The sequence below is a fragment of the Orycteropus afer genome, unplaced genomic scaffold, assembly GCF_000298275.1.
Source record: "Orycteropus afer afer isolate SDZICR_OR568_19922 unplaced genomic scaffold, OryAfe1.0 scaffold00053, whole genome shotgun sequence".
NCBI classification, from domain to species: Eukaryota; Metazoa; Chordata; class Mammalia; order Tubulidentata; family Orycteropodidae; genus Orycteropus; species Orycteropus afer.
Window position 1 is genome coordinate 2,866,206 of NW_006921640.1, and position 13,205 is coordinate 2,879,410.

The window sequence follows — 13,205 nt, forward strand, 5'->3', positions numbered from 1 at the left end:
AAAAAAAAAAAATCTTTCATCACTGGAAGTAAAGAAATAGTAAAGATTTAAGTAGAAATAAATGAAACAGAAAATAGACAATAGAAAAAATCAAAATGACTAGAAATTAGTTCTTTGAAAAAAATAATAAAATCAACAAACCACTGACAAATGTAACAAAGGAAAAGAAGAATATGCAAATAACATGAATAAGAATTAAAATGGGCAATGTCACAAAAGGCCAACAGAAATAAGTATAATAATGTCAGTAGTATACTTTGAAGAACTTCGTGCCAACAAATTTGAAAACCTAAAAGAATTGGACAGATTTGTAGAAACACACTAGTTACTGAAACTAACACAGACTGAATTAGAAAACTTGAACAAACCCATAGCAAAAGAAGATATTGAACAGGTCACTGGAAAAAAAAAAAAAAAAAATTCTGACCCAGATGGTTCAAAGCGATTAGCTAACCACCACTCCCTTGATAATACTCTGTATGGACAGGAAGTTTTCACGTTACTTGACTGCTAACCAGAAGGCTGGCGGTTCAAACCCACTAGCCACTCCTTGAAAGGAAAGTTGGGCAAACTACTTCCATAGTGATACCGCCTCAGAAATCCAAGGAGGGGTTGCTGTGAGTCAGAGATGACTCGACAGCACGTAACAACAACAGTTTTTAGAACAACATTATGCAAATTTGGACATTCTTGAAGTCTATGAAATAGTGAAAGTCACAGATGAATATTACAGATTTTTATTTGAGGTTGTATTGTGTTTTATGGAAATATAGGAAGATTCCGTTTATATTTCAAAATACTAAGAAGTAAGTGATGCTTTTCTCAGTACTTTTTCACTTCAAAATAAAGATCAAACATGAAAAGTATTACTGTTCTTCAGAATGGCAGTATTTTCACAGGGAGATAGCTTAGGAGGCAGGAATGCATAGGAAATAGGGACACAGGGCAGAGGTAACTACAGGGAGAAAGTGGGAAGAAAGCTGTTACTTTGCAGGGAATTGCAGTCAATGTCATGAACCAAAATATGTATGAACTGCTGTAGGGAAAATGAATTTGCTCTGTAAACTTTCACCCAAATCGCAAAAAAAAAAAAAAAAGTATTGCTATTCTTAAAAAGGTGTATATTTTTCACACGATTCTGTGGCCAGGAATATAGAAATAGGGATTATAATCTCTGTAGTAAAAACTGAGTTTATGAATTTAAGTGTGTAAGTTATGTATCTTAGGCTTTGATCCTGCAGAAATTAAATTGGCAACATTTTCCTCCATGGTTTCCAGGGTGTTTTTTAAACAGATACATTCCTGTAGTTTTAGAGGGTGGCAGCCCCTGGCATTAAACAACTCTGCCCAGCAAGTTATTCTTTTGCCTGTACTTTCCTTAGGATAAATGGGATTTGGGGCTGGCACCTCTCTTGCTTATCTCTATGCCCCACTAAACTTGGTGTGCAGTGGCCCATAGTTATTAAAATCCTTATCACCATAGGAGTTGATTATGATCATAGTTATTTTCTAGGATTAGAAAGCCCCACTGAATTCAACAAGTGACTCAGAACTGGTCTTGTATTTCCTAATAACTGAAAGTTTATTTAATACTAGCAATTAGTTCTTATGATTAAACTGTTAAAAGGACAAATTAAGAATGTTATAAATAAGTGAGCAAGGTAAGGAGCCATAGATATAACTTGAACTTGTGTTCTCAATACACAAATACACTCCAAAAGAGTTGGCCCACATTTAAGACAAGCTCCTTTTAATGCTATGAAACTATAAATGAGTCCTATTTTACATAAATGGACCATCTTCACAGAGGATGTATAAGTGTGTGGCCATGGGTGTGTGCACTTTAATGAGTTGTGGAAGGCAAGACATTTCACGTCTATTAAATGAGGATTTGCTAGCACTTAGAAAGTCTAGGGAAGATTTTTCATTCTGCTACACAATGTTTAAGCTCTTTTTCAACATTGAGGAACAAAAAGACAAAGTGACCTGGATTTGGGCTTCTGGGGTAGAGAGATTTTTTTTCTTTTTCTGAAAATTTCTTGAAGGATACCAGCAAAAATTGAATGCTGATAGATAAAATTTGAACCTCTTTCCAGAACTCAGTTAATTTATGCCACATGCCCTGCATTTTGCATTTTGAAATTTCAAAATTAACCACATGATTTGGTTATTTTAGCCCAGTGTTAAAAGTTTGTGTTGATTTGCTAAGTAGTGATGTTGTTATTAAGCTGCCTTTAGGTGAAAGCTCTCTGGGGCAATTGCCACTCAAGGCTCAATTAGTATTGCTATAATACTGATTCTGTTGAAATTTCAAATGTGATTTTACTTTTTGTTCCACAGAGCTGGCTTTTGAATGCCACTGTGTCAAGAATATACAAGGCCCATTTGTGTATCATGATTTATAATTAAATTGTCTGCACAGGCAGAGCCTTTGCTAGCCAAGTTCAGAATAATTTGTGGAATCTTGATTTGATAATTGATTTATTCAAAAACCTACTTTCTATAACGTTACAGAGCAGAGCAAACTCTCCCTTCCTGTGAAAATAAGCATGTATATAAGAACTTGGGAAATTATAAAAAGCTAATTGTAGCATGATTGTATTGTTTATTGACTTGACTATTTAAAAAGTCTCTGTGACCCAGCAGCATCACAGAGGAAAGTCCTGGTGATCTGCTTCCATAAAGATTACGGCCAAGAAAACCCTGTGGGGCATTTTCACTCTAACACCCGGGGTTGCTGTGAATTAGAATTGGCTCAGTGACAATGTGTTTGGATTTGGGGGGGAGTTTTTTTGGTTTTCTTTTTACACATTACTTATACTAAGGTTTTTATCACTTTACTGCCAACCAACCACAGCCTATAGTGATAGCAGCATTTCATTGTTTATTTCAACTGTTTGTGTTAGGAATTTTCTAGCTTTGAAGCTAAATGTATTTATTTAAAATTCAAATGTAAATTTCACTTAATCCTAGTTGTTATGAGTGAGTAATTCCTCAAATTTAAAAACAAGACTGATAGAGCAGTGAGTTATCTAGTCCCTGCCAAAGTAGAGGTGAGGGCACCTTGCTATCACCATTTGAGGGAAGAAAGGCTGCAGGCCACCTGTCCCTCCGGGAGGAGGAGCAGTGCCAGCCCTTTCACATTCTCTTCTAGAGCAGCTGCCTAAATGGAGGAGGAGAAGGAAGGTGTTCCCAGCCATCAGGTTCCAGGTTGGAATTTGGATCCTGTTCTCATAGGAAGGATTAACATATCCTGTAAATTTCTAGGTCGACAAACATGCAAACTCAAAACTCAGTGCCATCAAATCAGTTCTGACTCAGCAGCCCTTTTGGAGGACTGGGTTTCCAAGGCTGTAAATCTTCACAGAGGCAAACTGCCTCATTTTTCTCCCACAGAGCAGCTGGTGGGTTCTACTTTTTGGTTCAGCTGAATGTTTTAACCACTGTGCCATAAGAACTCCTTAACAAAATCACAAAGCTACAGAATTTCAATGTCTTTGTTTTTCATGGGAGACTCTAGGAACTTAATCACCATTTATAACATGTTTTTAAGGAAAAATTTACTCAGGAGTCCATGTAGGTGATTTGCCAGCTAACTTCTGAAGTTGAAGTCTGTGTGTTCAACCTATTGCCTTATATAGTATTCAACCAAAATACATGATCACCTTGTTCTATACTTTGCAGTTCGGGTATGCTAATGGGGAGAGAGAAAAGGGGGAAAGTTGAGCTATCAGCCTTGTTTCCTAATGGTTAATTTTGAGTGGCTACTGTACATGGAGGCCCCTGGAATACTTTGAGGAATAAACAGTTGATGTTTAACTGGTGTTTATTTTTTTCCCCACACCTTAGGATGATTCCAGTCCCACCACTCTAGATGAGAATGAAACTTCCACTACAACAACCAGTGCCTTAACCATCCAGGAATATTTTGCCAAGAGGCTGGCAGAGCTAAAGAACAAGCCACAAGTCAGTGCTACAGATCCTGACCTTTCAGAGGCCTGCATTGAATGGAAAAGGGGAAAGAAAAGAAACAATGCAGCAAAAGATAAAAATTTGGAGAAGAACACCCAACTCAAGGCCAAGCAGCCTAAAAAAGAAAAGTCTCAGGAACAAGAAGAGAGCCCCAAGTGTGTGGCCAAGAAGAAAAGAGACCAAGTTGAACAGCAGCCCAGAGACTCTTGTTGTGATGAGAATTCTGAATCTTATGCCAAGATCAGAGAGGATTATGTGTGGCCACCTGATGACCACGACTTTACCTCAAAGCCCAAAAAAAGGAAAGAAAAGAAAAAGCTGGAAAAGGAAGCAAAGGTAGCTGTGGACTACATGCTAGATGAAACACTAGGGAAAAAGAAGAAAAGTTCCAAATAAACTGTCTCCAGCCAGGACCTTCTGACCACTCGTATGTTGTTGCGTGCCAAGGCAAAAACCTTTGGCCTGAAGTCAGAACATAGTTAACTCCAGATCGTTTGTTCACATCGTTAACATGCCCGTGGGTTGCTGAGTCTCGTACTCTTACCACATCCTTCCTAAATCATATCCCCAGAACTTTTTTTAATGTTCCAAATCATGGTTTTCATCGGCAAATAAATTTCTCTTCAGACTCTGAGCCCTTTACTATGAGTGATTATTCATAAGAATACACTGAGTCATGAATGTATGCACATGTGTATGAATATATATCACAGTCTGTATTTTCTGTTGATTTCCTTCAGTAACAGTTGTGCTTCCTTCTGAAGGACTTAGTCTAATTAAAGGATTAAGAGTCAATAGTTTGGATTCAGGTAGTTCCTTTTGTTCTGTAGCCAACTGGTACATTTTTGCCAAGTAGGGTTTATACAATCACATTCCCAAATCAGAGAGTTTTGTTTGTTTTGAATTTGTTGGGGAAATTGTTCTAATACCCTCCCTTCCATTAAGCGGAGGTGCTGGGTGGCACTACAGTTAAGCGCTGAACTGCCAGCTGAAAGACTAGTGGTTCTGACCCACCCAGGGGCACCTCTGAAGAAAAGTGTGGCACTCCACTTCCAGAAGGTCATAGCCTTGAAAACCCTGTGGAGCAGTTCTCCTCTGCACACATGGGGTCACCATGGATTGGAACTGATTCAACTGCAGCTAACAACATCAGCTTCCACTAAGCAGCAACTTCTATCCGTGTTCTGAGGTCTTCTCCTGAAGACTACAAAGCATCATGAGTGAACATCCTGGGGACAGTTTAATCTTTCAGCTTTCATAAGAGACCTCTTGTGGTTCCCTACACTGAGTGTTGTTGTTCTTATTTGCCGTCGAGTCGGCCCCGACTCATAGCGACCCCTCCTTGGGTTTCTGAGGCAGTATTACTACGGAAGCAGGATTGCCCAACCTTCCTTCCGAGACACTGAGTGTAGGTAGTGGAAAATATTTCCATTTGGTGGTGCCTGAGGACAAATCACCTCTAGTGGGTTCTGCCTTATTTATAATGATCGGTAGGGAAGTCCTCAGAAGATTCAAAAACTTCAGTCTCAGATAATGAAATTAATTTAATATTTAATCTCCAATTAGTCTGTAGATTTGGACTCCCTTGTGAAAATTCTTAAAAGTATGAATATTATATAAATTGGAGAGACTTCTCAGCCTTACTAATGCCACATGATATGACCTCATTGTATTTATACTGCCTTCTCCTGCCACACCCTAATGCATTTCCCTGTGTGTTGGTTCAGCTCTCTCCCTATGTGGCTTTACCCACATAACTTAAGACGTCTTCACACCCTCTTTGGGACACAGAAGGAAAAAGAAAATGCATGCTTAAGATTTAGAACTCTAGTCCTGTTGTTTCCTCATCCTTCTTTCTCCTCTGCTTTTTCTGTTCTCTTTATCACTTCCTTCTTTTCTTCTTCCATTCGTGTATGTTTTTATTCCCTCTCTCACACTCTCCCTTTATTTTTTAGTTCCGGGTCCCCCCACCCCCCTTTCTAGTTATTGGCTTACCCATCCTTCTGTTGCAGTCTTGCTGCTGATTGGCCCTGCTTCTGACAGACCTGTCAGAGTAGCTGTGGGGGTGGCAGAGTGTGTAGGTGGGTGTTGTTTTCCACTTGATTTACAGATTGTTACTGGATAAGAGAATTAAGACTCACACACAATCTGGTGAACTTTTGCCCCAGATTTTAACTCTTGGATCATATATTAAATATGAAACATGGTCCCCAAGATTCTAAAATTCAGCCATGTGTAAGAATACATGAAGAACGTTTGGTTTGTCTCTGAGAATACTGAATGGTGCTAATTGTTTAAAAAGAAACACACACAGAGAAAAAGATAGAAGATTCTAATGACTAAGGACTAGTCTCTAAAGTTTGTCATGTCCCACTGAGTTTAGAATCCCAAGCTATGGCCCAGTCTGAAAGCACCAAAGATTTTTTAAAAGTCACTTTTCCTCACAGAAGGCACATGCCCAAGTTACCTCTGCTTGTCCTATCTTGTATATGAAACTAGACTTCCATAAGGGGTGGGAATGTGTGAAAGCTAACGTGAAGTAACTTTAAAAAAAATAGACTGTACTTCCCCCCCCCTTTTATTTAATTATCTTTACCAATAAAAGGGAAGTCAGGAGAATACACAAAATTATATGTGGGAGGGAAGAAGCAAATTGTTATTGAGGAAACAGAAAAGATACATCTGGGTCAGACAGGGGGTTGAAGGAGCAGAGTAGGAAGACCGGAGGAGGGAAGTGCTGAAGTGAAGTTACTAGTTCTTGGAGTTAAGAATCCCGAGAGAGTTACCACGAGATTGCTTAAATGAAAGTTCTGTAGAGACAGCCTGTAGAATATGAGATTATTAACACTATTGTAGTGGGCTGGAAAAAGGACTCCTGAATAGTTTTAATAATTGAGGGGGTGACCAGAGAATAAGGTAGGAACATGCTCCACAAGAGCAGGCAGTGTGGCCATTTGCTTTGAAGGGGATGGAGTCCTTTTTTTTTCCCTCTAGAAATTCTCAGTTTTCATTCTTCCCTAATGTCTCTTTTTCTTGCAGTTTTCTGAATCTAGGTGGAAGTTCAAACAACCAAATACATTGACACAGACACCAATAACCTGCAATCCTTACAGAAACAATAGAAGACAGACACAGAGTAATCCCTCACAGACACCCAGACATGGTGGGAGAGAGATCCAATAGATCTACCATCTTAGGACCATAGCACTGGGGGACACCAGACTCCATTGGCACAAGAAAATACATAAAAGCCTTGTTCTGCATCCTGCATTGGTGAGTAGCGACTGGGGTCTTAAAAGCTTTTAAGCAGCCATCTAAGATGCAGCTAATGATCTCCTAGCATCAGAAGCAAAGAAGAATGTGAGAAAAGAAAAAAAAAAAAAAAGGCATTTGGAAGCAATCAGCCCTAGGACACAATGGCCCTCGAGACCAGAAGAACTGGATGGTGACCAGCTACCAATGCCAGCCACTCAGGAAAGGATTAAATGTGGAGATGCTGGATAGAGTGGGAGGAAAAATGTGGAACAAAATCCAAAAACAATAATGACCAGAATTACTGGTCGGATGGAGTCTGGTGAGACCCCCAATACTATGGCCGTGGAATACATTCTGCACCTGGAATAAAACTCACTCCGAGGGGTGAACTCTCAGCCCAGTAGTTAACAAGATGTACACACAGACCACTCAACCCAGGATGACGCACCACATACTCTATGGTAATATATCCCTTAGAGCAATAGACCACGGAACACCAGAGGACCAACATTCAAATTGAGGAAATGCAGGACAAACAGGAGTGCATAAATATGAGGGGCACGGGGGAGGGTTACAGGGTAGGGAGGGGAGGAAACTGGGTTAGGGTTGAACATGGTAAATGGGGAGTGAAACTAAATGTACACATAATGTTGAATATAAAACAAACTCTTACAATAATAAAAAGTTGACAATTGCATTTGATATTTGATATTTTTTACATTGTTTATATTTTTTTTCCTTAATTCACTAGGGAAAAATACATTAATTTTATATTCTTCAGTGCTTTCTTTGGCATTCTTTGGTTTAAGCCAGAAAGGAAGTTACAAGGAAAAAAGTTGTTGAATGAAGAGATTCTTAATTGTCCTTGTAGCAGCCTTCTTTTCTGTGGCATTCATTTTAATAAATGATAATTATTTTAAGAAGTCTTATGTGCCTGGCCCTATTCCAAACACTTTAAATAAATCAATCAATTTATTTAGTCCTCAAATAATTCAATGAGATGACTAATGTTATTAACCCATTTTACAGATAAAAGGTCCTCTTGATTTTTATAACTAGATTTATTCTACTCCTAGAGACATGGCAGTGCTTTAGTCCTTTCTCTACCATAGTTAGAAAAACATGTTCATTTTTCTTAGTCCTAGCCCTTGCACGTCCAGTTTCAGTTGTCCTTAGTATTTTTTGGCACCGAAGCTCTTACTCTCCATGTCATTTTTTATTCTTTATGATTTTTCAACTGAAGGGACGATTTGTGCACATGTTACACTCCACCACAACTGATAACAGAACTAGTCCAGACTGTCATAAGACCAGGACAAAGGATCAAAAGGTACTGATTTGGTACAAGCAAGGTGGGCCTCTCAGAGGTTTTCCCAGCATTCAAATGGTGATGGAAGTTCTAGATCCATTGAGACAGAAATGCCGGAGATAGCATGCAGCTAACAACTTGTACTGACATCGCTGGCCTCCAGCATCCCATATTCCTGCTACCGTGGCTGATGTGGGTGCACACGCTGTCAATTACTTGGACCTCTGCTTCATCTTCTTTTACACTTCAGTCTGCACGTTTGTTTCTTCCTCCATGTGGCTCTCATGGTTCAGAGATTTCTAACAAGATGGCACTAAAGGTTGAGTCAACGTCATTTTAAGTGAGAATGCATTTGAAAGCAACTGTTAAGCTGCGAAGACTTTTATGATTATTTCAATTAGTATTTTTACATGAGCTTCAGAAAATATTTCCAGGTATATTCCACATAGAGATGGATTTGTCTTTGCAACTTGGTTAAGAGGTCAGGAAATTGGGTAAGTAACTCAACTTCTTAACACCTGTTTTCAAGCTTTTAGAAAAGGGACAGAATTTCTTCTAATTTGAAGAAACTTGATGCTTTTGAAAGGTGAAATAAAAATGAGCATTTTTCTGTACCACAGTCCATAACTTTGCTTTTCTGCTTCTTCACCTGTTGACAGACTACAGCAGAAGCAAGCTGAGACAGGTTTTTGGTTTTTGCTTTTTTTTTTTTTTTTAAAGAAATCACATCATAGAAATGCTCAGCACAATCTCCCAAAGTGATCTCAGCCTCTGGATCAGCAGGCAGCGGCTGTATTTAGATTTGAGTAAGACTTCCCCGTCACCACCCTGTTTATCTTAAGAGGTTCTGCAGCCACTGCAATTTGGAGCCTGTTGTGCTGGCATGTGGTGCTGGGGAGGTCAGATTGGGTGCTCTGATTTGTGATTTTATAGTGCTGGATTATTAATGAGCTAATTGGTATCATGTCCTAATAAAGATGAAGATCAAACTCCTTGCAAAGATTATACAAACTCTAGGAAATACCAAATATACTAAAATAGCATGCACAAAGTCTTTATGGAACCAGTAAGAGGGAGGAAAAAAGTGAGAACATGTGAAAAAGGGTGGGTGGGAAGAGGGTTGCATTTGGGTTGCCACAGTATTATGGATGGTTGCAGTATGTGAGCTAATGCAGACATGCTCCATAGGCCTCCATAGCCATCTGTGAAGGCCCATAGGTGTGCTTGCTTAGCTAAAAGTAAGTTAAATTTTGGTGTAAGCATTAGGAGTGAACTTTTAAGGAAAGCAGCAGTGAGTTTTTTTAACAGAAGAATTTTATAATTCTATTAGTCACATCTTAAATTTCCTGTTGGTATTTTCTATCATGGATTTCCCTGGTGAAAGGGACATGAATGCTGGAAAGCAGTTATTCTGAAAACATTTATTGAGCACCAACTTCAAGCTATACCCAGGCCAATTCAGGACAGAGTGACTAATCCATCATATGTATATCCATACCTATCCATACTCTAACAATCTAATGATCTTACCTTTGAGTATATCTGAACTTTTGTGTTATGTAGAATGGGCCAGTAATCTCAGTAAGATACACTGGACCCAGCCTCCTCTACACTGACTAGATGATGTTTCATCCTCTTTAGCATTCATGTGGATGTTAATCAAGTTGGATGGACACCAGTGAGAAGTTCTTGGCTAACTCATTTGACTGGGGCCTGAAGAGTGACTTTCTACTAAAATCTCCTTTATTAACGTCTTTACCTCTGTGATAAAGAAGCAAACCTATATGCCCATTCCTCTTCATAGAGTGCATTAAAAATGTGTTTTGCCAAAGTCAGGAGATTCTAAACTGAAGATCTGTTAGAAAGATAGAAGCCAGCTCTCCTTCCCACCCCTCCTGTCACCAGCATATTGGCTGAGGGATGGGGGTCGGGACGTGCAAGGGAACGAGATAGAATGTGAAAAGAATATGAGATACAGCCTTTAGGTAGCCTTATTTCACTTAGCAATCTGAGACACCCCTTGAACTTGAGTAGGATAAAAACAGGTATTAAAAAAACATTTGTTAAAGAAATGGAAAACTGCCAAAGGCAAGCCCCACTCCAGCCTTCAAAACTTGGGAGAATGAGAAATCCAGGGCTGAATGCCGCCCTTCCTTGACTGACAGAAGCATCCTCATCTCTTCCGCCTCCAAGCATCACATGGTTTCCTCAGGTGAGAGACTTCATTTTAAGTTTTAATTTTTTTTCTCCTTAAACTGAGACTCCCTACATAAAACTTTTCCAAATCTCCCTTTTCTGGATACTCCTTTAGCTTTTCTCCCTCCTGGTATCTCTTAAATGTAAGAAGGAAATAGGAAGTTCTTGACTATTTTTAAGTCATAGGTTCTTTTTGTTCTCTCACTATATATGTTCATAGGAACCCTGGTGGCACAGTGGTTAAGCAGTTGGCTGCTAGGCTGCTAACCAAAAGTTTGGCAGTTTGAACCAACCAGCCACTCGGGAGGATGTGGAAGTCTGCTTTCTTAGAAATAATTGTTGTTGTTGTTTGCCGTCGAGTCGGCCCCGACTCATAGCGACCCCTCCTTGGGTTTCCGAGGCAGTATCACTACGGAAGTAGGATTGCCCAACCTTCCTTCCGAGGAGTGGCTGGTGGGTTTGAACAGCCAGCCGTCTGGTGAGCAGGCAAGTGTCTTAGCCACTATGCTACCAGAGCTCCCCTAGATCCCCTCAAATTCAGTGAGTCTGAAATTCTTGTTCATTCTCTTCAGGCTACCTCCTATGCCCTTTTACTGTTATGGATACCCCTGTGCTCCCAATCACTCAGACTTTCACATCTGAAGTTTTTTACAACAGTTCAACCCAGTTAACTGCCATCCGTGTACTAGGTAAATCCTTGACCCTTATGAAGCTCACAGCTTAACATTTCTTCCCACTTGGCCTCTCTGCCACTTTGCAAATCTCTCCTCTCCTTTCCATTCTCATTGCCTCTCATCTAATTCACTCCTTAATACTTTTTTCCCTGAACCATTGCACCCACTACCTACCTAGTCCCCCTCCTTAAGTCTCTCTCCCTCTAGTCCATTACTGTGGCTCTTCTGTATAACTTCCCCTCCCTCATGCTGGACTTCCCTTCTCTACCTACTGGCCTTCAAGGCCTGCCTCAGGTGCCATCAATTCCTTCCCTGTTTCCTTATTTCCAGATCCGGGCCCCTGGAAACAATCTGTCTCTTTTCTCAATCTTCACAGTGCTTTCTGCACTCATCACAGTCAACCTTATATTGGTTTTTGTATGTGTCATTTCCTCTGTTTAATTCTAGGACTTCTGAAGAGAAAGTTAATATTTTTATCCCACCAGGCCCCAGGATAATACCTTGCACGTAGTACATACAGAAACCAAACCAAACCCACTGCCATTGAGTCAATTCCAACTCATAGCAAACCCCATAGAGTTTCTAAGGCTGTAAATCTTTACGTAAGCAGACTGTCTCTTCTCCCACAGAGTAGCTGGTGAGTTCAGACTGTTGAACTTTTGATTGGCAGCTGAATATTTAACCACTACACTACCAGAGCTCCTTAGTCAATTCTGACTCATAGTGACCCCCCACCTTGGGTTTCCAGGTTGGTAAATCTTTACAGAAGTGGATTGCCCAGTCTTCCTTCTGCAAAGTGGCTGGTAGGTTTGAACCACCAACCTTCTGGTTAGCAGTCAAATACCTTAGACACTGTACCACCAGTGCTCCTTTAATAGGTACAGAGGATACTTCTAAATGAACACACAAAGGAATGGACCACACCTAGGCAGAAAACAGTGCTCTTGAAGGCCCAGAGTATGTCCTAGATGAGAGTGTCAATGCTGGGCACAGCCCCCTCTTTGGGGTTTCCTTAAATTCCCACACTAACCTGTGTATGTACCTCCTCACCCAGCTTTATTTAAGGACTTGATTATGAATCCCCACACATCCCCTAGAGGCTTCCTTATAAACTCATCTTGCCAAGGGAATCTCAAGTGATCCATCCTCCCAGGGCCTTATTTTCAAGCCTACCTTCCTCTGGTTGTACAGATCAAATGAAAAAGGAACCTAGCAAAATATCTGACAGGAGGCACTCAATACATTTTCCTTTTTGCCTCTACATCCACAAGAGAAGAAAGTGAAAAGCAGTGTTCACATGAAGTCAGGAACCCTTCAGATGAGGAAGTAATGGCACCAGCAGTCCTGGTGCTTTAAAGAACTGTTGCCAGAGCTCCTTAACCACTTTTTACATGTTCCTGCGACTATCACTCAAGACTGACAAGCTCCAGGATGAGACATGAAGGTGTGGTCAGGTCATCCTGAAGACATCAGAGTCCCAGGAAGGTTTAGGGCTCAACATTGGAGGTGGTAACCTGTGAGCAGACCCTGGGGCAGAGGTGGGGTGTGGTTACTTTGAGTCAGACTTCTCAGGTGACAGGCTTCAGGATCCTGCCCTTACCTGGGACTGCTACGCAGCCTCAGGTTGGGCAAGTTGTTGCAATTTAGCCTGGAGGGATTACAAAATCCTGCTGTGATGGGGCAAGGGCACTGCCAATCTGAGATACATGAGTGATGTTAACTGAGCTGGAAGAAGAACTGGTGTACACTGGACAATTAAGCCAGCAGGTCTTCCCAATCAGAGAATCATTCCAAATGTT

The 13,205-nt window shown here is 40.4% G+C and overlaps 1 protein-coding gene across 1 annotated transcript in view; it reads left to right on the forward strand.

The window, feature by feature from the left end:
* Nucleotides 1–4,368, forward strand: part of PINX1 (PIN2 (TERF1) interacting telomerase inhibitor 1) — a 233,340-nt gene extending 228,972 nt beyond the window's left edge. Inside the window, exon 7 of the mRNA XM_007938714.1 lies at nt 3,850–4,368. Within this exon, the coding sequence (XP_007936905.1) occupies nt 3,850–4,368 (519 nt within the window). The remainder of the gene's footprint in view (nt 1–3,849) is intronic.
* The last annotated feature ends 8,837 nt before the right edge of the window (nt 4,369–13,205 follow it).